The sequence below is a fragment of the Lepisosteus oculatus genome, chromosome 4 (genome assembly GCF_040954835.1).
Source record: "Lepisosteus oculatus isolate fLepOcu1 chromosome 4, fLepOcu1.hap2, whole genome shotgun sequence".
Classification (NCBI taxonomy): Eukaryota; Metazoa; Chordata; class Actinopteri; order Semionotiformes; family Lepisosteidae; genus Lepisosteus; species Lepisosteus oculatus.
In genome coordinates, this window is record NC_090699.1 from 63,662,229 (window position 1) to 63,672,299 (window position 10,071).

A 10,071-nucleotide genomic window follows, 5' to 3' on the forward strand; every position below is an offset into this window, starting at 1 on the left:
AAACTGGAGAATTAGTGCTGAATTTAGTACAATACGTTTATCAAAAATAAATTACATGCAGTTAAAGTTTCTTCTTTTTATACAAGTACAATAATTTTTAGACATCATCATAACAACAGTAACCCAATAAAGTGAAAGGCACAATATAATTATTTGTTTAAATGCATAGAGTCACTCTGATAAATGTCTTGGGTTGTATTGGTTCAAGGCATTGTTTACAACTTAATCCCTTAAACAACTGAATATCACAGACTGTCAGGTCAGACACAAGTGTTGCCCCTGCAATTGGACTGTACTCCAGAGGACTGATGAGCTCTATTTAAACACAACATACAAGTGATTTCTCCATCAACTTCGAACACCATGTCTGAGAAAGGTTTGCTTTGCTACTGTTTGGATAGTAGGTGGCTTCCTTCTTTTCAAAGCATTAAATCCAATGTATCTGTATTCACAGACAGCAAAAGATTTAGTTCTTAAAGAGTATTAAATGTTTGTGTTACAACTTATATTACCATTTGATTGTCTTGAGATTTCTTTAAAAAAAATAAAGCAATTTTTAAAATCATTTGATTTCAGTCAAGCAACACTTGGCCAAGAAGAGAGCTGAACTAGAGCTAGTATCTTCTCAAAATCATTCCCCCACACTGATTATCCAAAAGAAATGCGACAAAGTGAGTTTATATCCTGTATACTTTTATTAAATTTAGTTTACAATTCAGCAAATGTAACTATTATGTTGAAGGCCTTAACTATTATAAAGATGTCAGGTTGTTAAAAATCAAATGGTTTTTACGTCTGGAAGACGGTCTTCCCACAGCTGTATATAAAAAGGTGGGCTTACAGAGAGGTCCGATGACAAAACGAGGAAAGAATTGTACAACAGAATCAGAAGCTGCTCATCAGATGCACTGGCCCCTTTGCTCAGGAATTCCCAGTGCAACCTCAAGAATCTGCCGGGCGGCAGAGGCAGCTGGGAAGCAGGTCACACGTGTTTGTCCCAGCGATGGGCTCGACGTTCTCCCCTACGCGGAAGCCTTCGGCTCAGCTGCGCGAGACACGTGTGTCCTCCGCCTGCATGTGCTTATGCAGGCGTTTACCTGGAAGGGCAAAAGAACTAACATCAACCCTTTGCGTTTCCTTCTCATTCCTTGTGCCATAATTAGAGTGAGTGTGAGGGGGCTTCCAAGGGGGGCTAGGAAGGCTGTGCGTTTTGCCTCGTGCAACAAAAGCCGGTTCATTTCCCGCAGAAATGGGTTACGATGTGTAAATCTGGCTCTATACACAGCTTGATATTTGTTGCAGAGCGTCAGTTCACATGGTTTGAGCATTTGAGAGGGAGGAATTTGCAATTCTAGGGGACTGATTTTTTTTTTATTATTCATGGGGTTCAGCTACTCTGTGCAGTTTCTACTCGCATTCAGATGATCCGACACTGTAATATAATTGTCATGGAAGCTAGATACGAGTTAGGCTAAAATATTAATTTTATGATCTTACGAAAAGATAAGATAAAACATTTGTTTACTATTTATCCCAGACAACAGATTTGTTTCTGCTGTACTTTACAACAGATTTATCTACGTCTGAGTGCACGAAAACAGCATCCAGCCTACAGTTTAGACTGCAGGTTGCCCTCTGAACATCAGTGCCCATCCTTCCTCTGTTGAAGCACCAGTCCCGGCATGCTCTCCTGCACCGAAGTGTGACAGGACGAGCAGATGGCGTTTTTAACGAGAGTTCCAGAGGGCACAAGAAGAAGCTCTCACCTTCCTCATCCTCCTCCCCCCGTGGGGGGGGCACTAGGACCCCCGCCCATGTGATTTACTCTGCCCATTCGCCGCCGTCCTCCAGGGAATCCAGGCGGACTGTAGAAAGCATAAACAGGACCCATTTGCAGACACAGCACTACATGCAATCATATTACAATACAGCTGGCCGCACAGTTAAATCTTACTCAGATCACACTTCTTCTAAGAAACAGAAACGGACATGAACATCAGAAATGAACTTCAGAAGAACGACAACTGCTCTCTCGCACCAAAAAGGTGGCATCCACAAATGGCGGCGAGCCGTGAGGGATATCATTTTATTTTGGGGCTGAAAACGAGGTTGTTGAAACACTTGCGTGTCTCGATGCAGAAAACCCGCGACAGTGTCGCAGAAATCAACGTTTGGGTGGATCCGATTCTGGTCAGTAGCAAAGCTGACTAGAGGTTTCATATTAACAATGTAGTCAAGGGTGAGCCCATACATGCTGCTCCATTTGCAGTTTAAATATTCGGAACGGATATTTATACTGAGAAAATATGTATACGTACCCCCTGCCATCATCAAATCTCGAGTAAGAGGAAGACCCAGAGTTGCCTTTCTTGGATAAATCTGGCTGGAATATCGTTTGAAAGCTGTCAAAAGGGTAAAACCCAGATTAATACCTTCATATCTGATTGGGGAGGGGGAGTTTAATAAAATCATAAAATCCAATGTCAGACAGGTATAGATTAAAAAACGAAAAGTTAAAAATCCAACAAGATATTTGTGGTTGTTTTTTTTTTAGATGGCATGATTTTTGATACATCACCTCAAGACACTTCAAAATTAAAACACTCAGGCCAGAGTACGCAAAATAATATAGCCACTTCAAAAGAATGAACTATTACAGATCTTACAATAATCCAATGAATTCCACGGCACCCCAGAAGAGGTCACTTATGAAAGACAACCTCCATGGAGACTGACTCCTGCTGTCCAACACCTGACCTGCAATTAGGAGAAATAATAATAACTTACACTTATATAGTGCTTTTCCGCAAATACCTCAGTGGACAGCAGAAACAGGTGTAGAGTCACAGACAAGTGAAAAAGCTCTATATACAGTAGGATGTGATGAGCGACCAGTGGCAGTTGATGCGAAAAATCCTCCTCATAAAAAAAACGTTATACATAGAAATTCAAGTCATTTTCCTTACTGATTTTCGGGTAATCGGGGTTTACTTTGGATATGGTTCACTTTATATAGTAACGCATTTTGGAAGCAACACTGTACACGGTCTGCACTTGGTACAGGTTTGCAGTAATACTGTACCTGTATTCCGTTATTATTTCATTGTCGTGAAGAAATACACTTAGAGCAACAGTGCCCAGCGCGAAGCAAACGCCTTATCGCACAGAAGAGACTGCTTCACTAGTTCACATTGGAGAAGCAAGAGGATTAGAAAATCCCTAACTTTAATCCTAATCATTTTAATATGAGGATCTGTACAAACGCGTTTAAAGAGTTAAAGCCGTTTAAAACGTCTTGTTTTGGGAAGAAAAAGCAGACGTAGGAAAAAGCAAACATATTCTGTCCCTGGGGCTCCACAGCAATCTGCAAATCGTTAACGGAAGACTATAGCACGGCTACTGTTATGTTACGTTTATGTAGGCAGATACGTCTACGAACAGTAACACAAAAACACTGTCAGCACAACTGCTCCGATCGCCATAGGGATTCACACCGGAGCCTTTGTAAACTGCGTTTATATTTGTGTTTGGCAAAGTCGGATGCCTTGACATATTGCACCGTCTTGTGGTATATTCAAGTTGTGTCTTTTTCTTTAAGGCTCGGTTAAGCCTCTATTATTATTATTATTGAGTTGCGCTTAAAATGAGCGTATCTACTTACCATTAGACACGTACACCATCTCTAACCTCCCTCCTAGTGTAGTGTTGTTGTAGTAGTTTTGTGTGTGTTTGCATGAAAGCCTTTTTCTTCCTGATCCGGTTCACTCCGCTGGCCCGGCCCGGCCAGGCGTCGTGCGTCGCCACGTCACGGCGTGTGGCGACAATGTTTCGGAGTCTTCCTCAGACTGAGGCAGAGGAGAAGTATCTGTCGAGTCATCGTTACAATGTTGCGAAATAGAGGAGACGCTTTGGAAATGGGGGAGGGGGGTTATCGTCAGAAACTTTGTAAATTATTCCTGCAGACGAAACCCAGTGGCAGTTAATGGGTCTGACATGCAGGAAATCACACGCGTACCGAACATATCAGCGGCGACGCCACAGCAGGAGTTTACAAAATGTTTGGTTTTCACTGCCGTTGGCCATTTAGATTTTATGATCTGAACACCCCGAAGCCCAAACTGGCTTCAACGTTTCGTTTTTTGGCATCAGTCCTGCTGTCTGGAAAATCTTGCCCTTTTTAACTCATTTCAGCATGGCGAATTTCACCAGGAAGTCTTTAATGACTTGTCAGCTAGAAACAATTTCCATTTAGATTCATTTCAAACAAATCCAAAAGCACAAGTTACCAGTACATTAGTTGTTGGACCTCCGGACAATCTTCCGTATTTCAGATATGCCCCGAGTGGAATTAACAGCAATATTAGTTACGGCAATGCACTTCAAAATACCCTTGACATAAATTTATACCCCATTCCTGCTGTTATTCCCTGCCTGGAAAATGATTAATCAAGTGGACGTTCTTGCAGTTCTTCTTCATCTCACCACGGATGTATATGGCATATAAAAAAACAAGCATTGCACAATATGCGTTAAAATATGCTGCTGAGATTGGAAATGCATTCTGATACTGCTTATACAAGTACTCATAGCAGATATTATATAACAAGATATTGTCAGACATTCACAATTCACCTAACAGAAGTATATCTTTTTTAGTATGAGACTGTATGTACTGTAACAGTATGTATAAGAAAGTAGCAATTAGGAAATGACTTTGAACATCGTGTTTTCTAAGCTGTGAGATATTTAAATCGGAGTGCAGAGCTTCTTTGACTCTCTGAAGCACTCCTGGAAATGAAGTAAAACCTTTGTGATTACGAAATTCAATTCCAGGGCACAAACAGGGACTCTCATATCACATTCACACGGTCACCTCTACTTTGCATTTCATTCATATGACTTTGAATCTGGATGGGCCTAACATACTGTGAATTAAGCCTCTTAACAATGAATGCCTTCTGAAAGCGGTAGGTAATAGTTCAGTATTCTTTCTCTGTAGGAATAAAGACTTAAAGAACTTCCCTGTCTTTTGAAAGAGGCAGAATGACGTTTAGATTGCATTGTCCAAAACATACTGTCTGATCTGAAGTGAACACTCCTTTCTAGGCATGTCCTGAAGAGTAGTGTGTTTAGGTAATTATTTAATATCCAAATTTAAGATCCAAGATTAAAATCATTGTGGGTGGAAGAGTGAAAGTTTTTTCATTTAAAATATCAAATTAAGTACGATTAAACTTTAATTATGAAATTAAAATGCACCAGTATGACTAAGGTCTGGTTCATGTCCTCATTATCTGACCTCCTTTGAGGTCTTCCACATTTTAAATGTTCTACTGTTCCACATTGTCAACAACCATGTTCATTATCTTCAGCTAAGAATGCATACGAAGAAGTGGACTCGTCTCTGTTGCTGATATTATTTTATTGTTATTCTTCTTGGTGTATTGTGTTTACTTTTGTCTTCATTATTTCTTACTGTATGTGTTACCTGTTGTTTTACAGTAGGTCCACAATGATCTGAAGTGCTGTGTTTGTTGTTTCCTGTTTGTCTGTTTTGTCTCAAGATCACAGTTGTAATCTGGACTATACCTCACCACTGGTTCAAATGGATTCTTACCTGTCTATCAGGTGTGCTGAGGATAGAGCCTTGAGTGGTGGCTCTGTGGCTAAGGATCTGCACCTGTGGCTGGAAGGTTGCTGGTTCAAATCCTGCATCCTATTCCGTTGGGCCCCTGAGCCCAACCCCAACTGCTCCAGGGGCCCTGTACAACGGCTGACCCTGTGCTCTGACCCCAAGCTTCTCTCTCCCTGTCTGTGTCTCATGGAGAGCAAGCTGGGGTATGCAAAAAGACAAATTCCTAATGCAAGTAATGTTATGTTACATGTTATATGGGTTTTTGATCTGATACTCTTGGTGCAGTATTCTTTGTTTAATTCTGGTAGTAAATGTAACCTAGACTTGTCTGTGTTCTGTGCCAAAGCAGGATAGTTTTTCTTAAAAGCCCATTTGGAAACAGTTGTTGTTGGTGAGCTCCCTGCAAAATTACAGTTTTTAATACTTTTTCTTGTTGTCTGTTTTCTCTTCTTTTGGAAACATTTTTGTTCATTGGAGCACTTTAGTAATTTTACAGTTGTTTTGCACTTCATTTTGATTTCCCATGTGATTGTCTGCAATTTAGTCACTGGTGGTTATGATACAATTCCCTCTTTTTCAAAGGTAAACTTAGATAATTGAGGTCATAATAAGGTATGTATCAGAAACAGAGAACTTTTATTAATGCTGAACGTCAAGCATGCAACCAGTAAATAATACAAACACAAATACTCATTACACAAATATAATCACATCATATAGTTCAAAGATTTAGATCCATTCTCATTTAAGAAGCTAGATTAAACACATGGTTTTTAAGGAATCTAAGTTACCCACCCCATTCACAACAACAATATAGCACCCATTAGCTGTTATAATGTGCAGAATTTAAATTCCATTATAAAATGCATTAATCTCATAATTAAAAATGGCTTCTCATTAATTTTAGATAAATCATATGCTGAAGAACAGATTTAGAAGAATGAGTGGTAGGATATCACTAAAGTAAAGTAATTAAATTCAAATAGTTTTTTATGTGGGTGCAACTTTATTATTACTTTTGCTGACAGTGGAGAGGGTGGTGTCTCCTTCTGGTTCCTCAAGTTCTTCGGCCCATGGATTTCTTCCACACAGCAAAAATGGCACTGCACAGTCTCGAAACTGCAGCATCAAAGACAGGAATCACATACTCCTTAGGTGATATAGGTCATGGACATTTTGCATAGGTCAGCATGTAAGGCACAGTGCTCGAGATGTGGTGCCTTTTCCAGGTGCGTGAGACATGATGTTTGAGCTGTGGAGCCTTTGTCAGGTGCGTGAGACATGATGTTTGAGCTGTGGAGCCTTTGTTGGGTGTGTGAGACATGATGTTTGAGCTGTGGAGCCTTTGTCAGGTGCGTGAGACATGATGTTTGAGCTGTGGAGCCTTTGTCAGGTGCGTGAGACATGATGTTTGAGCTGTGGAGCCTTTGTCAGGTGCGTGAGACATGATGTTTGAGCTGTGGAGCCTTTGTTGGGTGTGTGAGACATGATGTTTGAGCTGTGGAGCCCTTTTCAGGTACGTGAGACATGATGTTTGAGCTGTGGAGCCTTTGTTGGGTGCGTGAGACATGATGTTTGAGCTGTGGAGCCTTTGTCAGGTGCGTGAGACATGATGTTTGAGTTTTGAGCCTTTCTCAGCTTTTTGAGGCACACTGTCATTTTTTATTTTTTCCCAAGTGAAATGAATGGGCAATAATGGGTTTAGAGAGTTTAATGTTTTAATGCTCGCGACTCTTCTAATTGTGAAAGGCTGCCAAAAAAGAAGAGAGGCATTCCTGGCTTCAGCTTCACTGCGCATTGGAGCGATGTACTGTAAGGCACTAACCTGTCTGTTCATGAAAATGTAGATGAGAGGGTTGTAGACCGTGCTGCTCTTAGTGAGGTACATCGGAACAGTGGCAATGATTGGGTTTATCTTGATCTCCGGATTGAAAATCACTGTCATAGCGAAAGCTGCATAGGGGAGCCAGCAGATGAGGAAGGCCAGCACCATTATAATAACCATGCGTGTCACCTGAACCTCAGCCTTGGCAGTGGTGCCCCCTTTGGCTACTCCAAGACTGGAAACCTGGGACAGAAATAAACTCAGAGTTAGGTACACAACCTAAAAATGATGGAGTATGTTTGGCCTTTGGTTGTAGCTTTGAGAAGATTTAATCCTGATTAAATTCAGCACATCATTATGGACAGTATACCAAACAGATACACTTACAAATACATTCGTATTGTGTATTCCCAAATGTCAAATCATATAGCGCTCTTGGAAAAGTCAGCTGTTTGCCACATTTCCTAAGTATTTTGCACTGTTTGCTCTGTTTGTGTACTTTTGCACAGTTTTTTACCGATATGGGTACTGTCATACTGGTACCATACTTGTTGTTTACATTGTTATGGTTATTGTTTTTACTGTCTAATGTCTTGTCTGCCGTTCTGTATATACGTTACTGCACCTGAGAGACTAATGAGAAACACTTTTCATTATACTATGCACCTGTGTAAGTACAGTATAATGCCAAATAACGTTGAATTGAATAACTATTTACTTATAACCCATGTTTGTGCCAAAGCAAAACATATCTAAGCAATTCTTGGAAAAAATACCTGTTTTATTCAAAGAAACTTGTAAGAGATTGGTAATGATTTCAATACTCCAGATATTAAAGCTTAAATCTTTCATTTTTTTCCTAACAGCCAGGGCATCCTGCGACAGCTTTTCCCCAAGCCCTTTATATACAGTGTTCAGTGCAGTTTATTATGGTCTGAAATAATCTTTTTCCTCTTTCTAAGCAAACCCCTTTAAAAACAGGGAGAGCCTTTAAAAACACGCAGATAAAAACGTTCTGATTTACTCAGCAAGCCTTCATACAATGCTTATCTTTACTTCAAAATACAGCCAAAGGGAAGAAAGTCATTGTGAGCTTGCTGCATGAGCTACAAATGATAAAGAAAATTACCTTTTTTAATGTCCACAGGAGACGTGAATATGAGAACACAATGATGGTGAATGGCACAGCGAAACACAAAGTGAAGTAAGAGATAATGAAGGAGACGTTGGCAGGGCTTCTGCTGTACCAATCTGGGGCACAGGAGGTCTTCACGCCCTCCAGCTGGTAGCTGCCCCAGCCAAACAGAGGGGGCGTGTTCCAAATGAAGGACCATACCCAGGAAAACACCACCCCCACCGTAGCGTGTCTTGTGCGAAAAATGACTGTTCCCAGGGGCTTGCACACCACCATGAAGCGATCCACTGCAATCACTGCAACAGTGCACAGTCCTGCAATGCCTTCAAGCAGATTACACGTAATCAGAATTAGTTAGACAGTAAGTGCAAACTGCAGAATTAAAACACTTTTTATTAGAGCAAAAGCTACACGTGTTGCTGTAGCTTGTACCGGGCAAAGACACATTTTAAAGGTTAAATCAAGTCTGTGTAGTTCAATGGGTTTGTGAAGAACATCTAATAACACCACACACACACGTTTAAAAATATATACTGTGTATAATTGTACATTTTCTTAAACCTCCTCTTTTTAAATAAGACATATCAGAAAATTAAAGAACTATATTATTTTATAAAGAAAATAACTATGCAAATTTCCTTTCTTAGTCATTCTTTCTCTACCAGATCTATCAATGCAGTTGTTATGTATTTCTATAATGAATCAGCCTATTAATTAATGTGGCATGCCTTAATTAAATGATGTTCTCTATGTAAGCTGCATTTATTACCATTGCATCTGCTGTGTGAATTCATGAAATTCAACTTACCAAAAAAAGCCACAGAAAATCCTTCAATTACACATCCTATTCTGCCTAGGCTGAAGTAGCCCATTGCATTTGTCAGCACGGTCAGTGACCCCCCAGTCACAGTAACACCCAGGTCAGCGACTGCTAAATTCACCAAAGAATAGTTTATGGGCTGTCTTAGCTGCCTGTGACGAATTGTCACCAGAATAACGGTAGCATTGAGGATGATAGCTGCAGTGCAGAATACTGCCATGATAATAGCTAATATTGTGTAGCCAATTCTAGGCATCAGGATTTCTTCTTTGCCTGAATCCTGGGAAGTTGAATTCACTTGAGCAGCAGCAGAAAATGTTGCACCATCCATGATGTGAGATAGGAATTGCAAAAAAAAATTCTGGATGTAAGCAAAATAAAAATGTAGGTTCACTACAACTTGTCTTGGGAGCAAAAAAGCTTCTGGCACTTCCTTTTATGAATTCCAGGAGCAATGCAAGTGACATGCTGGAGATTATATGACACACCTTAGGGTCTTAGAGTAAATCCCACAAAATCCGGATTTCAGTTAATGTAATGCATCCAGCTAATTTTCTAATTGATCTCTGATTCTGCATTTCTTGATTATGGTCTGCAGCTGACAAAATCAACTGAAATAATTGTGCGATGTGCTCCCAATGTTTGATTTCACATTG

The 10,071-nt window shown here is 40.2% G+C and overlaps 2 protein-coding genes across 2 annotated transcripts; both read right to left on the minus strand.

Moving 5' to 3' along the window:
* Positions 1 to 1,762: 1,762 nt before the first annotated feature.
* selenok (selenoprotein K) lies at positions 1,763 to 3,842 on the minus strand. The gene is made up of 4 exons (XM_006631049.3): positions 3,662 to 3,842; positions 2,667 to 2,757; positions 2,319 to 2,402; positions 1,763 to 1,865 (listed from the first exon to the last, which is right to left on the minus strand). Exons 1-4 carry the CDS (start codon positions 3,678 to 3,680, stop codon positions 1,763 to 1,765), a joined length of 297 nt encoding a protein of 98 aa, XP_006631112.2. The 5' UTR covers positions 3,681 to 3,842.
* Positions 3,843 to 6,250: 2,408 nt separating this feature from the next.
* On the minus strand, positions 6,251 to 9,738 carry parapinopsina (parapinopsin a). The gene is made up of 4 exons (XM_006631127.3): positions 9,404 to 9,738; positions 8,590 to 8,918; positions 7,461 to 7,703; positions 6,251 to 6,754 (listed from the first exon to the last, which is right to left on the minus strand). The coding sequence occupies exons 1-4, from the start codon at positions 9,669 to 9,671 to the stop codon at positions 6,626 to 6,628; spliced, it is 969 nt and encodes a 322-aa protein (XP_006631190.3). The 5' UTR covers positions 9,672 to 9,738; the 3' UTR covers positions 6,251 to 6,625.
* Positions 9,739 to 10,071: the final 333 nt, after the last annotated feature.

Bases quoted from the DNA above. Each gene is read 5' to 3' on its own strand.
- parapinopsina (XM_006631127.3), bottom strand. From the start codon at position 9,671: ATGCCTAGAATTGGCTACACAATATTAGCTATTATCATGGCAGTATTC. The intron at 8,919-9,403 runs GTAAGTTGAATT...ATCTGCTTGAAG, and splicing joins ATTTTCTGTGGCTTTTTTTG to GCATTGCAGGACTGTGCACT. The intron at 6,755-7,460 runs GTTAGTGCCTTA...TTGATGCTGCAG, and splicing joins ACATTTTCATGAACAGACAG to TTTCGAGACTGTGCAGTGCC.